Raw genomic sequence first — 26622 nt, forward strand, 5'->3', positions numbered from 1 at the left:
GCTCTCTTCTGACTTCTCTTTAAAGGGGGAGGAGAGAGGACTGGCCACTTAAAATCCAGCAGTTTCATTTCAATTAAAATAGTTTGAAATTTCAGTTACCTTGTTACTGTGCTGAACTGGTGTTTAGCACCAAGCGTTTTGTTTTAGCTGTGTTCGTCTTACTTGAAAATGTCATCAAGAGAACAATGTGATGCTTGACACTATGTGCATTAAAATGCATTGAATGTGTGATAAGAACAATATTAATACTGTTATAAAACAAAGTATAACTGGATTATGACTTCAGTGTGGTATTTGATTTCTGTTGGCTCACGTTTATTGTTTGCTAATGTTACGGGTTTTTAGTAGAAAATGTTTTAGTGAAGGTATCTCACAGTTGTGTGCAGATTTTTGTTTAAACTTAGGCAAGCAGCCAAGAGGAGTATTTGACATTAATGGAGTGATGCTTTTTCTGTCAGGATTGTTTAGACACAGAATTGGAAAATGATTGAATGAGTTGTAGAATCATAGAGCCATAGAATAGTTTGGGTTGGAAGGGACCTTCAAAGGCCATCTAGTCCAACCCCCTTGCAATGAGCCGGGACATCTTCAACTAGATTAGGTTACTCAGAGCCCCATGGTAGTGACATTCTGAGAATATCCAGAACAACCATTGTAGAGAGATGCTAAATTTGTGGCTATTGTTTTCACACAGTCATAAATAATACTTCATTGTGTGTGGTGTTGCGTTACAGGTTGCTGTTGAGATCTTTGGCCTAGTACAACAGTTACTGCCTTCTGTGGCAGTTCTGAATCAGAAATATGCCCCTCCAGCTTTTAACCCAAATCAGTCTACAGACAGCACCACCGGGAACCAGCCGGAGCAAGGGCTTTCAGCTTGTACTACCTCCAATCACTATGCTGTTGTGGAAAGTGAGCATCCCTATAAACCTGCCTGCGTTACGCACTATAAGGTAAGCACAATTGCTAAGTGTGCATGCCGTTTCTTCAGAGCTTTTTGCCCGTGAGTTTAGTTTTGTCCACATTTACGGTCTGAAAAATTGTTGCTATGGGTTATAATTGATATGGTCTAATATAGGAGACAGTTTATTGTTACTGTTCAGCTTTCTGGGGAAACCTCTGTTTTTACAGTATGTGTAGTAGAAATTGTAGTGGAAACTAGTGTAGTTTTAAAGTCCTAATGCAGGGATCTACTCTTAAGTCCTCAAAACTTGGTCTTACATTTTCCTGCTGTCGTGGACAGTTTCTTTGCTCTAACTGTACAGATTGTAGAAGTTGGAAGTCTAATCATGTCTCAGACTTTCTTACCTAAAACAATGCTTTGTAACAATACCTAACATCAATTCTAGTTATATTAATATATGTTACAGTGTAGGGATCCCTATGCTGCCTATTGCTGCACTGCTAATTTAAATTCTTCATTAATTATTTTCACTTGGACCATGATTCAGCATTGCAGAAGTCTCTGAAGTCCTCTTGAATGTGTTAAGTCACTCTGAGTAGGATTCATTCCACCCTAATGGATGACTATTGCAATAAAACTTTCCTCAATGTCAATAGAGAAAGGATGTTTATTTCTAGCTGAATAGAGGGCTGAGGCATAAATTACAAGCCCGAGAAATAAATCCCATATTTCAGTTCTTGAAGTAGTGAGTTCTGCAGTCACATTGATTCCATGACTGTAACTCCAGAGGCAGCAAACCTGGAATCAAGTAAGAGCTGGAGGAGGTCATTAATTACTGTTCTACTTGCTTGTCCTGTGATACAGAAAGACATCCACTGCAGAAAATGTGTTTATCATATGACCTTTCTGAAGCAATGATGCTTGTTACTGTTCTAAAAAATTATGGAGCTCATCTGAAGCCTTTGACTTAGTTGTTATGCTTTTGAATTTCTGTGTAGCTATATGCTACATATTCACAAGTGTGATTCAACTGCTGTGTACTTTTCTAGGATTGCACAAAACAGATATTGAATGTGTTTGTTGAAGTTTGCATTTAAAAAGGTATTTGAGAGTTAAGTGTTTGTAGTGGTCGTCTGTTGTTTTGTTTAACAATCCTGTGCAGAATTCTTAGAAACAATCACAAATGGTATCATAGTGCAAATATTTAATCTGAACTTAAATTATAATACATTATTATAATTCAACAGTGTACAAAGCATTTCATGTATATCTGAATTGCAAAGAATACATTAGGTTAATATTAATCTAAAGCATATTAAAAAAAAACTACAGAATTACATAATTGAATCACTTTCATAGCCTGAAGAGTTGAAACCAAATGGAAATGAAGAAATAAATGTAAAACAAAAAAATCAAAACTTGCATATAATTGGACTTTTTTTTTTTTTTAGGTGACTTTTCCTGAATGTGTCAGGTGGATAACAATAGAATTTGACACTCAGTGTGGCACTGCTCAGTCAGAGGATGTTCTTCGTTTACTAATTCCTGTCAGAATTGCACAGAGTCTGGGCTTTGGACCAAAGCATGCTTCTGTTCATGAAAGCCTTAATTCATGGATAGAACTGAAAAAATTCTCTGGATCTTCAGGATGGCCTACCATGGTACTAGTGTTGCCAGGTAATGAATAGATACTGCGATAATTTATAGTAATGTGAATTATTAGAATAATGAAGGAAAGTTGGATTTTTCTGCAAAATTATCTTAGGAAACAAAGTTGAAAAAGTGTCTTCATCCAAGCTGGGAAGAGTTCATTATGAGCCATTGGTTGTACATCAGTTGAGTATGTTTGTATTAGGTTTCTTGTTTGACGTGTTGATCTGAGTGTTATACAGGGTTTTACTTCACATGTTACATATAAGGACTAGGTTTCATATATGTTAATGTAGAAGAAACATACAAGAAGAGGAGAGATTTTTATTTTTTTTTTTTCTAATTTATTTTATGTATCCATTTGCTTCCTCTAAGGAAATGAAGCTCTGTTTTCTCTGGAGACTGCGTCAGACTATGTAAAAGATGAAAAGGCCTGTTTTTATGGTTTCAAATGTTACGCAATTGGATATGAATTCAGTCCAGGATCCGATGAGGTAAGGAAAAAGTGAAGTGGCTACAACTATTAATTTTCTCCTATGAGGCCTTTTTTTTTTTTTTTTTTGTAACAGTGTCTGTATCTCCATTTCTGACTGAATAATGTGCAAAATATTTTAGAATTAATTTCACATAAGTTTTTAACATTTTTCTGTTACAGACATTATTTGTTTGGAATTCCTAAATCGGAATATTATTGAAATGTCTTTTTTTTAATAACTGGGACAGCCTGAAAAATACATAGCAAGACTAGTATGTTAGTGGGATATTAAATTTCCTAGAATTCTCACCTAGTCTTCCACCATAAATCCAAAGAATTGGGGCTTTCAGCTACACAGTGATTAATATTTTACTGCCAATTAAGGGATGATAAACTTGCATTTTTTTTTCCAGTGTTCACTCCTATCAGAACTCTCAGACTCCTTGAAAAGGTTGTGCTCATTTATGTTGCCTGAGATTTTGCACAGTGGTCACTTCATCTTGCCTTTAAGGACTTCAGTCATTTCCATGGCTGTTTGCAAAAGCAAAATAAAACTTCTTCATGTCCTTGGGCCAGTGCTTTATATTGGCTTAAGAGATTGCTGAAAATACTTAATATGCTTTATAACAATTCCAGAAAAATAGCCCTTCCCTAATCTTGGGAGTCTTTGGGCTGATTGCTTCACATGAACTTCACAAAGTCTGCATCTTGCCTACACTACAACCCTCATGAAAGGTTTACTTCATCTTATTCCTGGATTCTGCTCAAGCTAAATCATGTCTTCAAGTTTTCAACAAGTGAGATTCTTTGGAATTTCATAACAAATCAGATAAGGGAACATACTGTTAGATCATTAACTGTGGTGGTCTCATTGGCTTGCAGCAATCCAGATTTATAAATCCTATAATCTAACTAGTCTATGTTTGAGTAACAATAATTTTTGCTTATGCAGAAAAAAATGATGGAGGTTGGTATACGTCAATTTTTAAAAAGCATTTACAAAGCAAGCTGCTGGCAGGTTTTAGCACTCAGAGCTAAAGTATGGGAACTATATAATCTAAAGAAAAGTTGCAAGTAATTGTTTTCAAACATACCTTTTATAGACCAAACACTCTAATGTAAAGTTCTGTAAACAGAAAAGCAAGTTTTACAATGTTTAAGCTACCGTGCATCTCAGGACTAAAGCCTCCATAAGTAACTGAAATTAATTGATTGGACACACAATGCAAGTTCTTGTTCTTTTGAGAACTTCAAGATAACAATTGCCACTGGTAGAAAAAGAAACTTGTGTCCTGGTGACCACTGTGTTTTCTGTAGCTTAAAGGAACAAAGTATCATAGAATCATTTTGGTTGGAAGAGATACTTAAGATCATCAAGTCCAACTATAACCTAAATCTAGCACTAAGCCATGTCCCTAAGAACCTCATCTAGACATATTTTAATATCAGTAAGAACTAATTCAAGTCAGTGGTGATAATTTTTGTACATCTGATTGTCTCTCCTTCCAAAGGAAAAGTTTCTGGTACAGTTACTTCACTATAGTATATTGAATGACATTCATGGTTAGGGAAATCTGCAAGCACTGAAAGATGTCATTGAGTGTAAGCAAGTACCTCAAGGAATCAGGTGTATTTCAACTTTTAAACTTTGTTGAAAACTAGGATTTTTGTGAATATTGTATATTTATGCTTTGGTGAATGAAAAGGAAGGCTTTTGTTGGTCACTATTAAATCCACAAAGTACGTGCAAAAACTACCTTCTGCAACAAAGGGTGTTCACACAGCAGGGAACGATCTGGTGATTTCATCCACATTTCACATCTTTACTTATTAACTAGGGCAGAACCTGCTGGTCTGAGTCCTAAAGATGCAGTTTATCAAGAGTTTAGTTTAAAATGCATTTTGGAGATTTTTCAGTCTGGTTGGGAGTCTCTGAGAATACAAGGCAAGTCTAGGGTTTCTGATTTTGGAGACCTTCCAAATCAAGGTTTGGGGTTTCTTTTACCTATTTTATATATTGCTAGTCTGCCTAGAAAATCTGTCAAATGGAGGTTTTCCATCTTGGCCATGGTTCTTCGGTGTGTGGGTTTTTTCCTCCACGAGAGGCACCTGTCAGAGGTGTGCTGAGCCATACACGGATTTCTCTAAAATTGTTGTTAGTGTCAACACCTTTTTGTAAGCAAAGTTAAAGAGGCTGCGTTTGCATGTAGCCGGGACAAGTCAAAGGGAAAATATAAAATACATTTCTTTATGGTTTAAAAAGCAGCTACAACCTTCATAGCTATACTGCTCTCCCCTCATTCCCTGCACCCAGCTTCCTTCCCTCCAGGTATTTGAAAAATGTGTGCATGGTATGTTCTTTTTTTGTTGTTGTTTCCTTGCAAACAGAGTTTAAAGATACTGGTGGAGAGAGACTTGCATTTCCAGTGACAAGTGTGGGAGTGGAGAAGTCTTCTTATTCCCTAGAACAGCAGTGTCAATGGGAAGAAATAACTTTCTAGGGCAACTAGAAGGCAGAAACTATCAAGGGCATTGCTCGGGATTTATAATAAAGGGAAATTAGGGAAACTTTTTCCCATCCTTTCCTATACAACTAGAGAAAGGGAAGAGGGGAAAAAAAAAATACTACCTTTAAAGCAGATGGAAATGTGAGCTTGTGGTATATGTATATATGTACAGCTTAGAAGAGGTGTTGCTTTGCAATCCGAACATGTATCGGTGCTATTTTTTGTATTAGGAAGTTCCGTTTCTCATTCACATTACAGACAAAAGACAATTATCGTCTTCAGATGTTCTGACTAGGTTACCAGAAGCATGGTAACCCATTTATTAAGACTCTTACCTAACTGAAATTGTTCTCAAAATTTGGTACTCTGGCCCATGTCACAGCAAAACTTAACAGTCAAGCTGTTTGGTAGGAAGAATATCACTGAGAAACATCAAACTGGAACACGCGATTGTTATCTCTTAGGATAAAGCAGTGTCAGGGAAATGCATTCATTACCCTAGTTTCTGAAACACTAATTTTGTTTTAAATTTTGTTTCAATTTGAAGGGTATTATTCAGCTGGAGAAAGAATTGGCCAATTTAGGAGGATCATGTGCAGCAGCTTTGATGAAGAAAGATCTAGCGCTTCCTATTGGTAAGTCCTGCTCAAGGAACGTGCTTTGTTATTTCAGTATTTTTTTAGGTTTTCTGAATGAATACTATCTTTAAGTCTTCATGTTGCCTTTAGTTAGAGATGGTCATACAAGAATTATTCTTAAAACTGAATTAATCAAACAAGATAATAAAGTGGTCTTGTTTTCTGCTTACACTGTTCCCTTCGTATGTGTATGGGGAGGAGGGAAACCTGGTCATTTAAATCTGAACCAACTCACCCCATCCACAGGTAGTGTATCAGTGTACGAGCTATGTCCTACAGTTTCCTCGTGATACTTCACAAATGTGCAGGTATCTTATTTATATTTCTCTTTCACTGCTTTTTTTTCTCCCTGCACTCTACACCACTCTGAATGAAAAATATTACAAAATTTAAAATTACCTGTTTAAAATTGAAAGTGACCATTGCATCTGTAGACCTTATAACCTAAAATATTTCTGCTATATTTTTTTGTTTACAATTATTACTAAAAAAAAAATCCACATACTTTATAGCAGATGCAGCAAATAAAAGTTTACAGTAACCCAAATGTAATTTAAAATGTAAGGTAAAATATGAGTTTATGGAAATTAATGGATATGGAGATTGAACTAGAGCTTTGTAATGATGCAGCCGTATTCTGTGTATTAGCACTTTTCTTAATTAATATTAGCGTATAGGAAAAATAGGCTTGTGATCTATAATAAGATATCTTATTTGATCATTTTAATTTAGGAGCACAAACAAGAGCTCAAATATTGTTAATGAGACTGGAAGTATTTAATAATGAGCAGGAGGGCGCTGATCAGTGGGTGGTTATAATCACAAAACCTAATTTGAATTTTTTAACCTAGTATTTTGCTTTTGTATTTGAATGTGCAAATTTCTTACTTTGTGTTGTAAATAGGCACGCAATTGCACTGGTAGATGTGTATTTCTCTCTCAAAAGTACAGGCAATTCTACAGTTTAAACAGAGCCGTCTTATCCTCCAAATAGCTGCATTAACTCATTAGTTTTGTTGACTTTCCTAGCACCCATTTATCCTGCTGTAGTCCTTTGCAAAAAAGAAGCTGAAATTGAAATGCTTCTAACTTAACTTCCCAGGTTTTCTAATACTTTATACATTTCTCTACAGAAGTGTGTTGGTTTTTTTTCTGGTTTTCAATGCCTAAAACAAGAAGGGAAAGTAGGCGGTACATGAATTGGCTTTGTATGCTTTCAGAAGGAATTTGCAATAAAACATGCAGTAAATTAACTATGCAGTGTCAGCCACCTATGAAGGTGGTTGTGTGTGATCCGCAAGAGAGGAGAGATGGATGCATTGCCTATAGAAGAGTTTCCTGATTTCTGACATAATTACAATGGATTCATCTGACCGTTTACCTCACACCAACTCAAGGACTTCAGCCAAGTCTGTTAGTGGTGCTGATGATATTACAAAGCTAATGACAAACAGACATCGTACATGTGTATTATTTCTCTACAAGACCACTAGACCCTCCGACTAAACAAAGCTGATGAGTTATAGGCAGCAGTGGTAGCTTTTGCTGATGTAAACGACTGTGTAGCCTTTTTAAGATGAGTTTCTGTTGTCTGTTGTTTTGCTTTGTTTAAGTGTTTTGCTTCATGTCACAGGAAAACGCTGTGGCTGGAAAAGAGGTAAAATGTGGTTTTCTAGAGCAACATTTAAATTACTTAGTATCAGACTAATTTTCCTTTTTCTGTATTGTAGATTGCTTATCTTCTACCTTTTGCTACAAGTGAATGATGTCTTAAAAAATACCATATTACTACCATTGCTTATCTGCAGAGGAATATCATTTTATTGGTGGAATGGAGCATCCTTTAGAAAACACCTGTACAATCATATAAAATACTGTCTCATAATGCATATACACAAGAAGGCCCTTTGTATTAGACTTTTCATGCTTTATTTTATAATTTCTACAATTTTACCATTGATCCATGTGTTGATGTACACAGGCAAAAGAAAGTAACATAAGAAAAAGGTTCATTCCGTAAAAGGATTGGCAACATAACTTCTAGTGCCTGAACTTTGGTATTTAGAAATTAAGCATCTAGATCTAAGCTAGTAGCTCTACCTTCTTTTAGCATTAATGTAGGCATCTTCAGAGGTTTGTTCATGTCATTCCAAGATGATGTAAGAAAAATTAAATTATTCAGCCAAAGGAGGAGCCTGTTTGTCCTCTGTTTGCTATAAAGATATCTAGTCATTCCTAAGTCTGAGCTCATTATCTCCATGCTTCACTGACCCAAAGTAGGAGAAGTAAATCCTGTTCCATTTCTCAGCTGCTCTTTAGATCTCTGGATCCAAATAAGTTCTCGTAAAACCTGGTGATTTTAATGAAGACAATAAAATTCTGCCATGTTCACAAAGTTTCTTAAGAAAAGGGAACAGGAAATACATGCTTGAACATTAACCTCAGCAGGTACATTTGTGGAAGGTTATAAAAGGGCATCACAAGAGTAAAGAGAAAAAAAAATCAACAGCAACAACAACAAAGCTTGTTTGGAAACTTTATCTCAGGGAAAACAGAATGATTGAACTGACTTCAGTACACAGTTAGTCATTGTTACGTACATCTTCATAGGACCCTTCTGTTTTTAGCTTTATTTGCATGATTTTATTTTGGTCTTTTGACTTTAAGGAGGTTGTTCTTCATGAGGATCTTTTCATAATTGTTGTAATGGGTATGTTCTGTGTTCTAGTACCCAAATACTTGTGTATATATTCCTCTAGAACTGTTAGGAAATAATGTTTTGAAAGGACATTAAGAAGGCTTTAGCTGTTTTTGCTCTGAAGGAAGATGGACCAGGCAGTGATTCTTTCATGTATTATGAAATCTTTATCTTTGAAAATACACCCAAATACTATTTGAGTTACGATGTTTGAAAGATCACAACTTCCTCCTTGTCAGTTATCCAAGACTCCAGTTCAGTTACTTCTTCCCAAGAGGGAGATCTAGTCAGTGACCAAGTGGTATTGACTCATATATTTAACATTATTACTTACCTAATTGTTTCAAATTTGGTAGAAGTTATTTCTGAGAGCAGAGGTTTTATATATCTTTATTTCTTTGAATTTTAAAAACGTCTCAAATTTTTCCTCATTTCTCTTTCTCTCTTTTTATGAGTAGAATTGCCTGGTATGTTTTTGAGAGAGTAGAAATATGGTAATAGTATTATCTGTTTAAGTTTTTTGTTAAAAGACTGTGTTTGGCAATTCTGGTCACTCTGGAATTGGACTTCTGAGTTGCATTTGTGAGAAAGAAATATTGTATAATAGAATGTATTTGAATTTTGTTTTGCGAATAATCATAATTTACAAAAATTATGCAGAGTTTATCAGGTTTTCCAATACTGTTAATAGGGTAAGTTCTTAAAAGGGAGCAGCTGGTGCGTACTTGTCCATACTGCTTCCCAGAGACCATCATGACTTTCCAAAATCTTTTTCTGAAAGTACCTAGTCACTCCAAAGACTTGCCATACATACTCTCTTGGAGATAAGACAAGTACCAGATATTTGTTTTGTATAATATATATTGTTTATTTGCTTGTGCACTGAACTCCACAGTACTGCATGTTTACTATGTTACTTGAAAGTATTTTTCAACTGCTGGTTAAAAAATGCTACACATCATCTTGCAAACTTATATTTTGTAATATAGAAGGCTTCACTAAACAGAGTTGAATTTCACATTCTATCCTGTGTAGATAAATGTCCATATTATTGATATGAAAAATAAGTTTATTTTTTCTTATGAAAATAAGTTATATTTTTACAGCAGGTAATGAATTTGAAGAAGACCTTGAGATTCTCGAAGAGGCTGCTTTACAGGTATACCACAGCTTTTTATTCCCATTACATACTTCAGCACATAATTACATTGCAACTTTTTGACAGCTATGGAAGAAAATCACTTGTAAGGGTTTTACAACAGGAGAGAAACTAGGTTGTTATAAAACAGCTTAAGAAAGTCTTACAGAAGTTGAGTATTTTATTAAATATTTTATTTAATAAATCTGCGTAGAAAAAAAATTACATAAAATATCAGAGGACGTTAGATGACCAAATACATTTCAAAATATCAGGTGTCTGGCTTAGGTTGCATGATTTAACAAATTTTAGATGTTACCAAAATTAATCCTCCACATTTCTTTGTAATTGCAGAAATAAAATCACTTTTTCAGTTGAACAGCAACATTTATCAAGTCTCATTATTGTCCCAAATAATATCATTAATCTAGAACAACTACAATTATATTTTTTATTTGTTGTGCTGGGAGCTAGTGCTGGTCAGTAGCTCCCTAACTATAGCCCCTGAGTGATGATACACAGTGAAACAGGAGTTTTCACATTTTGTCTGACTCTCTAATTATCTTCAGGGCAACTGTTTTGAAATTTAGTGGTCACAGTGGCCTTAGATGACAGACCAGGAAACAGACACTGTCTAGGAGGAATCAGATGTTCCTTGTAAGAAATACTTTTTCAGTAATGTGTTCTTGGAACCACTGTATTCTAAACCAAAAAGTGAGCTAGGAATGTGCATGCGAGTAATTGATTCATTGTGGCTTTTAGTCTTGTCTGTTAAATATGCATCTTTCCACCTTCCCTTCTTGCAAAGAGATTTCTTTTGCTTTGTCTCAGCCAAAAGTGTCTTTTTTAAGAGATCTGTCTTTCTCTAAGTTACATATCTAGCCTTTTACTTTCTTTTGGAATATACTCATTGGTCACATTTTCAGAACGACTTTCTTCATTATTCTTCTGCTCACAGTTCAGCAGTTTAGGATGCTCATAACATGGAAGTGCATGTTACCTTATTCCTTCTTCAAGAAATTCTCTCTCAACTCAAGATCATTTAATCTCATTTGACATAAATTATTATTTTATAGACTGAACTGACTTTTTTTTTTTAACTTTCATCACAGTAAAGTTTATCCACTCTGCTGCTACTTGAATAGTTTCCAATCCCTAAATGTCTGTGCCTGTTGTCGTATTATGGGTGAGTGTCTGCATATAAGATACTGAAAATCTATTTTGTCTCCATCCTTTCATCCCCAACGAAAAAAAAAAAAAACAGGTGTGCAAATCTCACTCCGGCATTCTGGGGAAAGGCTTGGCACTATCTCACTCACCAACCATTTTGGAAGCTCTTGAAGGAAATCTTCCACTGCAGGTACAAAGCAATGAGCAGTCATTTCTGGAGGATTTCATTGCTTGTGTACCAGGATCAAGTGGTGGTCGACTTGCAAGGTAAAAAGTTGGTGTGCTGCATGAATAAACCCATTAATTTATAGCTGAAATGTTTAAATTTTGCAACAAAATAGAAAATGTTTGGTTATCTGTTAAATTTCAAAACCTGTGTGCAGTCGCTTTTCTATAAAATTAGATGTAGAACTTTGATATCTGCATCAAATATTAGTTAAGTTAAACTGTTGGACCATATTGTTTCTGTTAATATATTAGGTAAAAGCATTTAAGTATTCAGACCTTCTGCATGCTTTCTTACCTGGAAGTCATGTTTGTACAGAGTAAGAAGTCATCTTCTGGAGGCCTGTAAGAGAGTCTAAGATTGTTTGTCTTTGCTGTAGGTGGCTTCAGCCCGATTCATATGCTGATCCTCAGAAAACATCACTGCTTTTGAATAAGGATGACATTCGATGTGGTTGGCCAACTGTTATTACAGTACAAACAAAAGACCAGTATGGGGATGTTGTTCATGTTCCTAATATGAAGGTAGTTATTGTCATCTTGGCTGTTCTTCATCATGACTTCTTTTAGTATTTGTTGTAGATATTCCACAGAATACTCCTGTATAGGGCAGGAAGTGGCATTTTTAAGTTCAGTCTAGTCAGTCTTTCTTACCTCTAAATCCACAAAATTATCAAATTCTGTGTTATGCCAACACCATTTCATGTAATTTGTAGCTTGTCCGTAATGATCTACACGTGTAGTTGTGAAAATGATCAGTTGTAGGCAATGTTTGATGATGATTTGTAAGGTGATAAGAATCTATTTTAAAAATTTTAAGCCAGGAAAGAGTATTATAAATTTTAAACTGAATAAGTATGATGGAAAAAAGAATCATAAGCACATTGACGGACCATTTTATGGTCACTTTTATTTTGGCTTAGAACAGCACTTCCTGCTTTTCTGTTTCTAATATTTGGAGGTTCCTGTAGTCTCTTCTCTTTCTTTTGACAGCTTCAGGTAGGATTAGAAAACCCTTTAAAGCTTTAGACTAAAATCTAAAGGGTAAGTATAAAAGTTGGCTGCTTGGTTTGAAGTAGCAAAGCACTCAAACAAAACAAACTGAACACAACATTTTTTTGACATTGTTTTAATAAGTTATGTCTGTGTAAGTCCACTTACTCTGGAGTAGTACAGATATTTTCAAGACTTACTTTTATTTAAGTCCAAAAGCAAGTGAAGTACCTTATACAAAAGCATAATTATTGTGGTAGGAACTCTCAGATCTATTCTTTGTGTAGATTGTAATAATTGAGAGTTATCTTACAGTAAGCTGTAAATGCAGACTGTGAGTCTACAACAGTAACACAAGAAACAATCACAAACGCAGCATGAGTGAAATTTATGTGTGTAATTACCAACTTAACTGTATGACAAAAAAACTAAAAATTTTTTAAATAGTGATTTTTTTTTCTCTGTCAATCAGGAAAAGGATATGTCAAAATATACACATCAAAATTGTTGCTGGATTTCTTGGTTTTCGTCATGAATGTATTAAAGTAATAGAAATCTTAATTCAGTTTAATCATTCTGTTGGACTCAATCAGTGTGCAATGTGCTGATATAACTTAAAGTAAATTAGAACAGCACTTGAAATCTGCAGCAATTCAATGCACTTCACGGCAGTTTTAGGATGAGTAGCGAGTAAACTTATTGTCCAGATGGTCTGTTCTTCCTCACAAAACTAAGTACAGCTGACTTGCACGGTGCTGATACAGCAGGGTAGCAGAGCCAGCCAAGATCCAACCTGGCCACTGCTGATCCAGATCTAGTAGGCCCTGATGACTTACTCTGAAACCTGTGCACTGAGTTGTAAGGGTCTCTTCTCTACTTTGTGGCGTTTTTTGTTGTCGAAAACCTTAACCAGTCATACTGGACTACAGGCTGCTTCCCAGGGGTTGTTCTGGGACTTTCAGAACTGACACTGGCAGTTTTGATTGTGTGCTGAGGCACTTGAGTGCTTCTGTCCTCTATGTTTACATCTTTCAGAGATGCTGTGTGTGGCTTTGCAAAGTGTTAAACGTGGGCATGTGAGTTTTTGACACAGCTGGATTTGTATTCAGTACTCTTAGGAGGAAAGGCTGAGAGAGCTGGGTCTGTTCAAGCTGGAGATGAGAAGGCTGAGAGGGGATCTTATCAATGCTTATAAATATCTCAAGCATGGGTGCCAAGACAATGGGACCAGACTCTTTTCAGTGGTGCACGTTGACAGGATGAGGGACAACAGGCACAGACTGAAGCACAGGAGGTTCCATCTAAACATGAGGAGAAACTTCTTTACTAAGAGAGTGCCAGAGCACTGGAACAGGCTGCCCAGAGAGGTTGTGGAGTCTCCTTCTCTGGAGACATTCAAAACCCACCTGGACACATTTCTGTGTGATCTGCTCTGGGTGACCCTGCTTTAGCAGGTGGTTTGGACTAGATGATCTCCAGAGGTCCCTTCCAACCCCAACCACTCTCTGATCATGATACTCTCTTTGTCACTGTACCTTATGAGTTCTAAAATAATATGTTCATGTGTGTTTTCTCCTTAAATCATCTTTTGTATTCCATGTCTTATTGCAGGTAGAAGTCAAAGCTATTCCTGTTTCTCAGAAAAAAACATCTTTGCAACAAGAACAAGTAAAAAAAGTGCAACGGATACCTGGGAGTCCTGCAACAGCTGCTTCCCCTAGCGGTGATATGACCTTTGGAGGACTTCCTTCACCCAAACTTGATTCATCCTACGAGCCAATGATAGTAAAAGAAGCTCGATATATTGCTATTACAATGATGAAGGTAAATTACTATCATTTTAGCAATATAACTGTGAAACTCAGCATTCAAAGTGTGCAAAGGAGAAGGAAAAAAATATATTTCAGTATGATCACAAGCTAAAATTGAGTTACTTACAAATTACATTGATTATATTCAAGTTCAGCAGAAAACTAGGTACATCAAAAGGAGTGATTACCTGAACTGTAAAGCAGTTATGAACTGGATTAGAGTTTGAAAAGAAAAGTTGTCTTGATTTTGATTACACTGTGTAACAACCTAGTCTGAGGAGAAATGAAAACAGCTGTGTGTATCCATATAGTGTTGGAGTGTTGCAGGGAATCTTTATTAAAAACTATAACTGATGAACATAGGAAAAAACAGAGCACAGAATAGTAAAAAGGTCATAAAATGATTTGTGTATCAATGAATAAATATTAAGCATCATCTATTGAAATTAGCCATTGTAAAATGGATCAACTTAAGAGACTTTCCCAGAACTGAACAGTTAGTATTGATTTGAGTATATTTTAGAACCTGTAACAAATTTACATATCTGTAGCATATTGATTCAGTTAAGAGATGTAACGTCTATAACTAGCAGTTGGACAACTTAATAAGACGTGTTTAATCACGAGTTAGGGAGAGACAACACTTAGTATAATCAGTAAGGATTTATGGACCTAGAAAATCAGCACACTAGTATCTTTTAGATGGAAAAATTATCAAACTATCATCTTTTAGAGGGTATAGGGTTATTTTCTGTAGAGGATAGTAGCTGTGTGTAAATAATGAAGCTGGCTACTAACTGGTGTCTTAATGGATCAATGATAGAACCATGAAATCAATATGGTGTACAACAGATGGTTTAAAAAAAAAAAAAGTTAAATCACATGTCTGAAAAGATATTTACAACCAGGGAATGTATATCAAGGTGTGATTGGCTTGTTTGTTGTTGAGGTTTTTTTGGTTTTGGATTTTTTGGGGTACTGCAAAGATGACTTCTTGGCTTGATGCTACTTGGTAATTTTACCAGTGACTTGCGGGGGGGAGGGAGTACATTATTTACTCAAAGCTGGAACCCAGATGAGATTTCTGACAACCATTGTCCACAGGTACCCGCTGCTTCTTTTCGAGTAATAGATATCAACTCTGCTCACACAACTGTTAATGGTGGCACATCTTGCAAGGCATTAGATATTCTGGAGTAACTGATGGTGGAGCATGTTGTATCAGTACTTGATAGAAACATCCAAATATGATTAGAAAGTCCAGGTGCTCACTTCATGATAATTAATTATTACATGTTTGGGGGAGTGATACCCAAAACTGTGTTTTGACCTGCAACATATTTACTTTCTTATCCTCACATGGTCTGCAATGAACTACCAGTATTCAAAGGCTTTTTATACAAGCTAAATTAGAAGAGATTCAATGACTTGACTGTGAACAAAGATTTTTGTTAGCAATAGCTATCTTTATTATCTAAATAATGGCAATTTAAAGAGAAAATGAAGACACTTTTTTCATGTATGTGTCTGTGTTTCTCATTCTGTGCCTTGGAATTGGTTTCTGGTTCCCTGATCAATGCCTCTGGTGAAAGTAAAGTCAGACTAGTGTGTTCTTTGAGAAAATACTCTGCTTTTTTATTTGTGACTGTAGTATAATTGATAACTGTTAATTTTTCTGTTTGTTGAATTTAATCTGTTTATAGGCATATGAAAATTATTCTTTTGAAGAACTGCGCTTTGCTTCACCAACACCAAAAAGGTAAACATTAAAAGTTACCTATTAACAGGGACTGAAATTACCATGTTCCTTTCACTTTTGCTGATACCCAGACTCACAGCCTAGACTGCCAGGTAATCTTAAGGGTAGAAATGCTACAAGAATCATGTATTATAATTTATTTTTTTAAGTTTAGAGATTCTGTTTAAAATTCTTCATTCTTAATTGTTTTAATAGTGATTCTTTCTGTATTAGCTTCCCTCTGAATGTCTTCTTTCATCATTTGCTATAAATAAATGTATTACTGTGGGCTATGAATTCACAATAAATATGTGTTCAGTACACTGGACAGGGAAAAACAGTATTTAGATGATCTGACAGAAAAAAAACATAAAGATTTCAAAACTAAATATTACAGATTATTTTCAATAAGACAATAAGTGTTTAACAATTTTCATTGTTTTCTTTATCCCTAGACCCAGTGAAAATATGTTGATCAGAGTCAATAATGATGGTACATACTGTGCAAACTGGACTCCTGGAGCTGTTGGTCTCTATACCATTCATGTTACTATAGATGGCATTGAAATAGGTAATTAATTTTCACTAAATTAAGCAGAAATCTATAGTATATCCACTTCATATACTGATAAATATGTCCTGGTGCTCATAAGATTTATTATTAAAGTTAATAGTGAAGCATGTTACCCAGGTTTTAGTTCAGAAGTCTTCTGTCTAATTCCCTCTTCTTTCTCAAAAGAAGACAACAGCTATTCTCTCATGGGAATAGAGAAATAGGTGGCAAATAATGTATTTAATGTGGTCAGACTACCAGATTAATAGAGTTATCTGATTATCTATTCTCAATGTTGGAAGAAAAATCTGTTGTTTCAGCTGAGAGAGAGATATGTAGTTAAAGGAGAAGGGCAGGCGGGGAGGGTGTGTGGAAAGCAACACACACACACACACACACACACACACAAAATAAAAACCACACTGAAGAACGTAAGAAAAGGGGAAGTTGTTCCTGACTGTGCAGAAGTAAGTAATGTCTTCTGTGGAGTCTCCTTCTCTGGAGACGTTCAAAACCCGCCTGGACACCTTCCTGTGTAACATCATCTAGGTGTTCCTGCTCCGGCAGGGGGTTTGCACTAGATGATCTTTTGAGGTCCCTTCCAATCCCTAACATTCTGTGATTTTGTGAAAAATTGAGAAAGTGTGGTCTTAAGTGAGACTCTACCCCAAGTCTCAATTATTTGGACTAATTTTAAAAAGCTTTAAGTTTCTTCCTTGTTGAAAATTTTTTAGTTGTCTTGCTGGTCCTAGGAGATGATATAGCACACAGTGGAAAGATCCCCCTCTGAAAAACAGTCTCTGTCTCAAATAGTCTCTTGTTAGTCTTACTGGCGGTATGGTGGAGATGGTAGTGGAGGTTCTGAAGGCATTGCTGTTAACCCCAGATCTCATAGGAGGGTTGAAGTGAGGTCACCAGCACCAGCAGTTCCTCTTTCCCAATACCGAACAGCACCTTTTGTAAATAAAAATGCACATAATTCATGTGGGATTGGAATGGGTTGCTCAGTTTTGTGTGCTACCTACAGAAGATTCATAAAAGCTTGTTATTAATGTTTATCTTTGTTCCTCAAACAGTAACGTTTTCCTTCATAGGAGGTGGCGGTTCACTCAATTTATTTTTTTTCCAGTCTGCCATCCCTGGAAATAAACTTTACACTGTAGTTCAAATACAACTGCTGTTACATTTTTACATGGATTCTACCATCCTCATTCATTGTGTAGGGTTAACTTTTAGAAATGCCAGAATACAGTTGTTAACCTTGGTTATTAAACAGATGTGAGTATACTCTGTATTTATCTATGCCATTTTTCTCTGGACAGAGGGTGGTTTTTTGCATCCTCTGATGTGTTAACCCTCTTGTTAACTCCTGTTCTGGTTCAATCATAATATGTTACTATCCCCTTTCAAGCTTTCATGTACCCATGCTTGACCCATAATTCTCTAAACTTTTAACTGCTTAAGTACTGATAGCACTTCATTTCTTCTCTGATTCAAACCTTTTACGTTCTTGGTACTTCGAGATTCCTTCTGTTATTTCCACGCTTGTTTAAAAGAAAGTTACCAAAACCAATGAGAATGTTACTGTGTTGAGATATTTCCCAGTACCTTCTGTTTTTATAATAGTCTTGGTAATGAAAGATGCTGCCTGTTTACATTATAGGCTTGTTCTGGTTATGTAATTTGACTTTTAAGGCTTTTACCTATTTCTCACATTTTGAATTAGCATCTGCAACAGTGCAGCATGCATAGGGTATTTCCTCTCTAGGAGCTTTTACTTGCACCCTTCAAACATTAAACCCTTCTGTATTCACCATTCCTGGAAGTGTACCCCTACAGACACTACTAGGATACAAAATTACATAATTGTGCTCTAAACACATGGTGTGATCAGATAACAACATGAAATTATGTGTCTGAAAAGTTCTACATACAGAATTGTAGAATCATTTAGGTTGTAAAAGACCTCTAAGATCATCAAGTCTAACTGTAATGTATAAGAAGATACAAATGTTGAGAAAGTAGAAATTTGCACCATGAAGCAACTGCAAGTGTTGTTTATTGCAGAGATAAACTGTAGTTACTTTTTGACTGATACATCCCTGTATATGTTTTTTTTAAAACTTAGTCTTTGTTTGCTTATAGATGCTGGACTGGAAGTGAAAGTAAAAGATCCTCCAAAGGGAATGATACCTCCTGGAACTCAACTTATTAAACCAAAAGCAGAACCTCAGCCAAACAAGGTTTGCAGAACTAAAACAAACAAACAAACAAACCCCACCACCACCACCAACGAAATAGTTATATTTGGGTGGGATTTTGTTGTTGTTTAATACATACTTTATCATGTTGTAGTGGTGTGGGACTTAGGGATATTTTCTAATTGCTCTAAGGTGCTGAATGAAATGAATATACTGGATAAAATGAAAGGTACTAACTCCTTTTTCTTTCTGTCATTAATAAAACTGTTAGACACTTTAGAGGAGCTGCCTTAGTCTTGGCTTGTGACACAAACGTTGTGCAACCATTATGAAAGCCACAGACTGCATTCTGCACTCTTAGTTCTTTTTCTTTGATACTGTACTATGAAATGATTTGTACAAAGGGCTTTACAAAGATTTCATTTGTTTTATGATAAGGATGTTCAGTCAATACAAAATCCAAAATTAATTTCTTTAGTGATATCTTCCTTTCTTAGAATATCATGATTTTATTTTAAAAGTAATTTAAAAAATCCTTTCCGAAGCTTTTGATTTCCCCATCTCACCTTATCATTCTATCTATCGTAGAGGAAAGCTGAAAGATGGTGTCACAGTGCTGTAAGGAAGATGCCCAGATGAGGGGACCATCTTCCAATTTCACTTAGATGAGCAGGAAGGGATATTAAACAAGGCACTCAACCTTTTTTTTGTGGAATAAACCTATATTAAAAGATGTGGAATCCTGAAATAACACAAAGGTGTTATGATTCCCTCTCTCATTACAATTGCAAAGGCAGCTAAGAAATACATAGTTACAAAATGGATCAGGTGTTTTCTGACTTATTACCTATGCAGTGCATCCTGATTTATTTGTTTTCCAACTTTCTGAATAATCTCAAGACAGTAACTTCGTTGTACAGTTCCCCAGTCTGTAAATGCATCCATTGCCTGCTTCTTCCACTAACAAGATTCTTTTCCCTTACATCCACACCCCAAAATAACAAAAATAAAATTACCTTTAGTTTCCACAGAATCTTTTATCCCTCATTGCCTTTTTCTTTTCCCCCAAAAAAATACTTGTAGGCTTCCTCCCTTCTCTTGGAAGGACTTCCTTGTTACTTCATTATCTTAGTTAAAACTCCCAGGTCCTACCCGATGAGATTAGTCTCACAGAACTTAATGGTATCTCTGGCAAGCTGATCATCGTATGTTTTGTTTGCTGTCACCAAAGTGAGAGACACATCCCATCTAAATTGAGATAAATTGCTGGATGAATGTGCTGTCTTTCTTTTCAGTTATTACAGTGGGAATTGAGGTGACTGCTTCATACATAATTGCTACGTTTTGTCAAGTAACAGTCTTCATGACAGCTAAAAATAATTGACAAAAGTTAGACCACTGGTGTTCTGAGGCATTAGCTGGTATTTAATCATCTCCCTGTGTTGTTCTGCTTGCATGTCTTGCTTCTTGCTACAAGTTGTAGTCTCTGTGAAAGAGGAGCCATTTTTCTGTAGAGCCTATTGCAAAAATAAACTAGACCTTTCATGATAGATAATTTTTTTAGGCTTCTTTTTTCTGTGCTGTAAGAAATCCCATAACAAGACAGCTTAGAGTAATTCTTTGTGTATGAAAAGCAGTATTATAAATAATACAGAAAGGTAATTATTGCACTGTGCTCAATGCTTCCCATCCATCCAATTTGATAAAGGAGATTATTGATAGTGATCTGTATTCAGCCTCATTGGCTGTGAAACTTTGATTAATGTGCAGGAAATACTATTCCACATCCTATTGAGGGAAACATTATCTTTCAAGCTAGATAATGTAATTCAAGGTAGTTGGAAACAACTAGAAGAAAGCAATCCTAATTTAGCTGCACTAGAAGGGGCAAGACTGGTTCTAGAATGATTGGTCACTAACATGTTTTGGCTGTTTCTACTCTCCTCATGTGACTGAACAAGTAGCTAGTAGCAACTGCAAAAAAAACCACCCCACCAAACCCAAGAGCTCTGGACAGAGGGTGGTTTTTTGCATCCTCTGATGTGTTAACCCTCTTGTTAAGGTTGCTTTATCCTGTACGTCACACTTTTCTGTACTGAGAGGTGTACCTATTTTCAGATTCACCAAATAAGAAGGCACAATATCAAAGCTCTTGAGAACTGCTGTGCACTGTAAGGGAGATGTATAGGCTGGTGATGCCACATCTGGAGTACTGTGCCTGGTTCTAGGCTCCCCAGTTTAAGAAGGACAAGGAACTACTCAAGGGAGTCCAGTGCAGAGCTACAAAGATGGTTGGGGATTTGGAGCATCTTTCTTATGAGGAGAGACTGAGAGAGCTGGGTCTGTTCAGCCTGGAGAAGAGAAGGCTGAGAGGGGATCTTATCAATGCTTATAAATATCTTAAGGGTGGGTGTCAGGAAGATGGGACCAAACTCTTTTCCGTGGTGCCCAAGAGGTTCCATCTAAACATGAGGAGAAACTTCTTTACTAAGAGGGTGCCAGGGCCTTGGAACAGGCTGCCCAGAGAGGTTGTGGAGTCTCCTTCTCCGGAGACATTCAAAACCCACCTGGACACATTCCTGTGCAATCTGCTCTGGGTGACCCTGCTTTAGCAGGTGGGTTGGACTAGATGATCTCCAGAGGTGCCTTCCAACTCCAACCATTCTGTTATTATTATTAATTGCTGTGCATTTCTGCACTCGTCACTTCTGGTCAGGGTCCAGTTTGTGTATGCTCCATGGAAGAACTGACTCTGGGGGTGTTACAGGACAGTTACTGAACTGTTGTGCCATCGAGAAATATTCCAAGCAAAGAGGAGCTGTATCAGAAAGAAGACTCAGACAATTAAGCTTTTTGTGATGGTCAGAAATGAGCATAAGATAATTTTTCATCTGTTTTTTAGTGTATTGTCTGTCAGTGGATCTGATCCCTAAACAGTTCATAGTTACAGCTTGAAGTTTTCTGTTAACTAGTTAGCTGCTGCAAAGGGGAAGAATGCTTTTTCCAGGCCTGTGTGTATCCACATCTTGATTGTGAGCTCTTCCTCCTGTAAATTCAAGTTGTTAATCCAATTCAAGTTGTTTATAGACCTGTCTATGTTGGGAGTGCTGTCAGCAGTCATTCAGCCTTATATATTTACAAGGACCTTGGAAGTTTTAGTTTTGCCAGTTGAGGAAAATCTAAATCCTCGGAGTAACAGGATTGCTAGTAAGCAAAACCTTGCACATTTTGGAGTAAGTTGCATTTGAAATTCTTTACATGGTTCCGTGGTGATTTTTTTGGTTGTTTGACTTTTTAGTAGCCTTAAAATAAATAACATTCCTTAAAATGAATAATTTCTTTAGGGAGAAAAAAAATATCATGCACTTTGCTGTCACCTTTCATTACTTTTTCTTGAGTTTAGTTTTTCCATATCGTTCTGTGCTTTATGTTAAGACCATACTTCAGTTGGTACTTTTTTCAGTGTTATGTGTGGAGTTTGAAAATATCCTTCCAAGAAAAGTATTTTATACCGCATGCATAGAATGTATGCGCTTCTTAAAATCTGAAACCAAATGGATGGCTTAATTTTGTTCTCTATGGGACAGGTGCCTGATAATGTGTTTGAACAGTGAAAAAAATGATAGCGAGTAAAAACTGTGAGATCTTGGGGGCTGTGGTGAATTAAACTATCCTGTGAAAAAGGGAGAAACTATTGAAATAGCTAGTTGAAAAAATAAAGAAGTAGAAAGATCTATTTTTTAAATGGATATTTAAACTCTTTAGCTAAAGAAAATATCCAAATTTTGGGCAAAAAGCTGACTAAACAGAATGGCATGGTAGCGCAAATGAGAACTGGTAATCCCAGGTTGATTAGTTCCTGTAAATACTGACTTTGAAAAGGCAAAACCCCTGAAACTTGCAAGAATGAATAAAATGGTGTGGGGGGGGCATTGCAGTTAAAAGAATTAGAAGTTTCTACTGAATATCATGTGGTATAACAGATGTTTCCAAGACAGAATCAATGCACTTTTTTGAACCTTAATATTTTATTGGTTATAATAAAAAAGTGGAATTATACACAGCAGCCATGGGAAACTAGCAACAAACTGTAACTCTGAGACTGCCATCTCGTCACTAGCATTTCAGAATCTGTTAAATCTATTTCTTTTTACTCTTTGAGAGCTCTGTTCCAATTTTTTCTTCCTTACTGTCTTCCTTTGCTTCTCTTAGGTTCGCAAATTTGTGGCCAAGGACAGTGCAGGGCTTCGTATCCGTAGCCACCCTTCCCTTCAAAGTGAGCAAATAGGCATAGTGAAAGTCAATGGATCCATCACTTTCATTGACGAGGTAATTAATTAGACATTTCTGTTGAAAATTGGGCTAAGATGTAAAGTTAATTCATGCAAATAATGTTTTTTTTATGTTTAGGTGTTGATATATACAACTTAAGAACATAAGTAGCAAAAATCGAAATGTTTACTAACTTAGCTTTTCAAGCTGTCATTTCCTTTTAATTTACTTACTTGAAAACCTGTGTAACAAACTTTTTGAGACTGATAATGAGGAAATGAAATTCCTAGAATTCATCTTACAATTACTTACTATTTCAACACTACACAAATTCAGATGTAGGTGTCATTTTCATTACATCTTACACTTTTGAAAGATCACTAGTGTGTTAGACTGCTATGCATGTATTTTTCTTACAATATAACTTCATATACAAGGAATATCTTTGCAATTTACTAAGTTATATTAGAAGTGGAAAAATGGCAAGTGGGGAATTTATGAAGGCTTGGCTTGCTTTCCTCTTTTCTCTCAAAGCTACTCTTATTATCACATGATCTGATTTAAATTTATCTTTGCACTTTGCCCTCTAAAAAGATATGCCTCCCATTGCTTTGAAATTCTGATTTTGTTGATATTCTTCTTTGCCTCTTCTTACATTCTGTCAGTGTAGTGAAGATGATGACTTCCTTGCTACTATTGTCTGTTTGAAGACTGTTAATCCTTACTCGCTACGGAACAGTTACAGGAGGGCACGGCTCGTTTTTGTTGCTTGTTTCCCATAGATCCATAATGATGATGGTGTTTGGCTGAGGCTGAATGATGAAACAATAAAGAAGTATGTTCCTAACATGAATGGTTACACTGAAGCCTGGTGTCTCTCTTTTAACCAACATCTTGGCAAGAGCCTTCTGGTACCTGTTGACGTAAGTAAAAGGTGCCTTTGAAAAATATCCAAAAGTACACTCTATCCTCATTACAAGACTTTCTTTAATTAAGGCTGCAAATGAGTACTGAGGTAAACAATGTTGTAATTACTAAATATTATATGTGTTTGCATTTTTGAGGGCTATTGTGTAATGAGGGTGGAGTGTAGAAAGGTGTGAGGCTTTTTATGTTGAAGCCTCCTCTCCTAGAAAAGAAACAAAAGTGCAAGGACTGCTGTAACAAAAGTATAATCATATAAGATTGTTGTCTGCACCAGGTGTTTCTGATGCAAAATGTCATTGTGTGTAAAACGATCCACTGATGTTGTGATTTCAGAAGAGGCTTGCGCCCTGCAGTGAATCAATGTCATTGAAGGATTTTTAAAAACTCAGTGTTCTTCAGTCTCTGTTGGGTTTTGTGTATATTTTTTGTGAGTTTTACACCTGAATCCTTCTTACCTATTTGTTTGCTAATCAAAGAATAGCAGAGCATCAAGACTGGATAAGTTTAATGGTGATCACCATCAGTACAATTCAAATGTTATACTTTTTCTGGAAACAAGATACAGTTTGGTTTTTAGTTTTGTTTAAAGAAAAAAAAAGAAAAAATATATTAGTCAAACCCATGTTTCTCAAAAATGTTATCAAAATGCAGGCCTTTCTGGCTTGTCTGTTTTTCTGCATTCCTCAGCATGGACAGTACCTTGGTTTCTTCAGGGCAAAATGTGAGAACCAGATCTGATTGCAGAAACAGCTATTTAGATTGGATTTGTCTACTTTCATGAGTGACCCGTTGCTGCAGTTGGAGACAGCTCACAAATATTTGGCCAAATTAAACACCTGCAGCCAGCAATGTCATCTTGTTTATTTTTTCAGTCATAAAAGAACTGAGATATTCCCAGTTCCAGTGAAACTGGGTTGTTTGGTAGGAGGCAAATCTGGCAGTTCAGAAATCCCCTGTTCTGACAAACAGCGCTGTATGATGGGACCAAATCTCCTTCCTGTTCAGCTTCTTGTCTGCAAATTATTTGTTGACAGAATTCTGTTTGGTGATTTCTTTCAGTAAAATTCTTATTTTTGGAATTACTTCAATATCTCATTTGGGATGCAAATTATTTTCGTGCTCAGCCATCAGTCACTCCAACACTGTGATGACAGGCATATTTATCTGTTTTGTTGTAGAATACATGAAAACATGGAAAAAAATATTTGCTTAAAATCTTGCTTGTATTTTTTTGCCTTAGAAATTAATATTCAGTAGAAAGTTAGTATATTATATTTTGACAAGACATAATACTTGTATGCAGCAGTTGAATTTTACCTGTTTACCCATGATAAAAGTAAATTCACCTTGACTAAGTAGTTAACTTCAGGAAATAGTGTTAAGTCTGGATGGGTATTATGTTAGATTTTTGTTTTGTTTCTTAGTTTAACTGTTTTTAATACTTTTTTGCTTGCCGAGGGGAACAGTTTTGATCTCAGCTGTCATGTACGTCAAGAACTTACTGGTTGGTTTATCTTAGATAGCTCTAGTACACACTTAGTTCTAGAGAATAACATACACTCTGCTCCCTGGGAGAAACCTGAAAGGAAATGGCTGTCATAAATAACTAAATACTCAGTCTTGATAATGTAATCTTGATAGTTCAAATTTGAATACATAGGCTGGCTACAATGGAATGTGAAAAACAACATATATTTATCATACATTTCTCTCTCTGCCTCTGTGAAGTTCAGATAAAATATTATCTTTTTATTTTCATAAACATTGCTGTGAATTAGTTTTGATCACATTTAGACTATTTGGAGCTGGTAGATATGCCTAGTTTTCTTTTAACTAACCAGTTACATTATGTCTTTAATGACACAAGGTAAAAGTCACATGCTTTCTTAGCTTCAAATTAGTAAGCAGCCAACATAGCAAAAGTCTTACGAAAGCAACTGTTATAACCATATAGCTCTGTATAATAAGGGTTTTGAGCAAGTTTCAAGTTGAACGATTCTTTGTGTCTCTTGTATTTTCAAATTTTTGAAAGGACTTAGCACGTCCTGAAAATACTTAATTTCATTATGGCCTTATTTAAGCATTAAAATTTGGTTAGATTCATAATAATAATAAAAGGAGAAAAGAAAAAAAAAAGTTCACTAACGTTTTCTTTCTTAAAGGCCACAAAAGTTGAGGTTCAGTGGCTTACTTTTGAATGCCTTGGTCTTTACTGCATGCTATTTTAGTGTTACACATTACACAACTTGATTAAATTTGATAAACTCTGTTGTAAGCTCCTGAATTTTGTAGCTCGTCTTAATTTTTTTTCCTGCTAAAGCCTGATGGCATAAAGTGATACTGCTTTCTTCATAGAAAGTTTTGAAATAAAATCTCTTTTAAGGTGATAACTAAGTTGAGAATATGCACAAATACGTCTTTTATCTGAATTGTCCAAGAACTGTATTTGTAAGTTGTGAGATCTGATCACTGCAGTCCTCTAGAGGTGAATGACTCACGAGGCAAAAGATGTTCCATTAAGTAATAAATGCCAAAGGTTCTGTAGATTAAATCGTGAAAATACTCCACATCTGCTCATCCTTTTGTATTGATTTGGATAACTGAATGACACAATGAGCAGAATATAGTAAAATAATCTGTTTATATGCAAGATTTTTAGAATCCAAAGCTATTCTACCAGCGCTGATTTCAGAAGAAGGGAGCAGACTGGAAAAAGTCTCTT

At 35.8% G+C, this 26622-nt stretch overlaps 1 protein-coding gene across 9 annotated transcripts in view; it reads left to right on the plus strand.

The window, feature by feature from the left end:
- MYCBP2 (MYC binding protein 2) overlaps positions 1-26622 on the plus strand; it is a 200107-nt gene that overhangs the window by 109794 nt on the left and 63691 nt on the right. For 5 of the 9 annotated variants that reach the window (XM_082062862.1, XM_082062863.1, XM_082062865.1 and 2 more), the window contains exons 40-52: positions 735-953; positions 2356-2581; positions 2930-3048; positions 6084-6171; positions 9979-10031; positions 11275-11447; positions 11786-11930; positions 14010-14222; positions 15913-15968; positions 16403-16518; positions 18646-18743; positions 22914-23030; positions 23756-23896. In XM_082062862.1, coding sequence (XP_081918988.1) covers positions 735-953; positions 2356-2581; positions 2930-3048; positions 6084-6171; positions 9979-10031; positions 11275-11447; positions 11786-11930; positions 14010-14222; positions 15913-15968; positions 16403-16518; positions 18646-18743; positions 22914-23030; positions 23756-23896 — 1764 coding nt within the window. The remainder of the gene's footprint in view (positions 1-734; positions 954-2355; positions 2582-2929; positions 3049-6083; positions 6172-9978; positions 10032-11274; positions 11448-11785; positions 11931-14009; positions 14223-15912; positions 15969-16402; positions 16519-18645; positions 18744-22913; positions 23031-23755; positions 23897-26622) is intronic. The other 4 variants (XM_082062864.1, XM_082062866.1, XM_082062868.1 and 1 more) reach the window with 2 other exon arrangements.

The sequence above is a fragment of the Streptopelia decaocto genome, assembly GCF_964273445.1.
Source record: "Streptopelia decaocto genome assembly, chromosome: 1".
NCBI classification, from domain to species: domain Eukaryota; kingdom Metazoa; phylum Chordata; class Aves; order Columbiformes; family Columbidae; genus Streptopelia; species Streptopelia decaocto.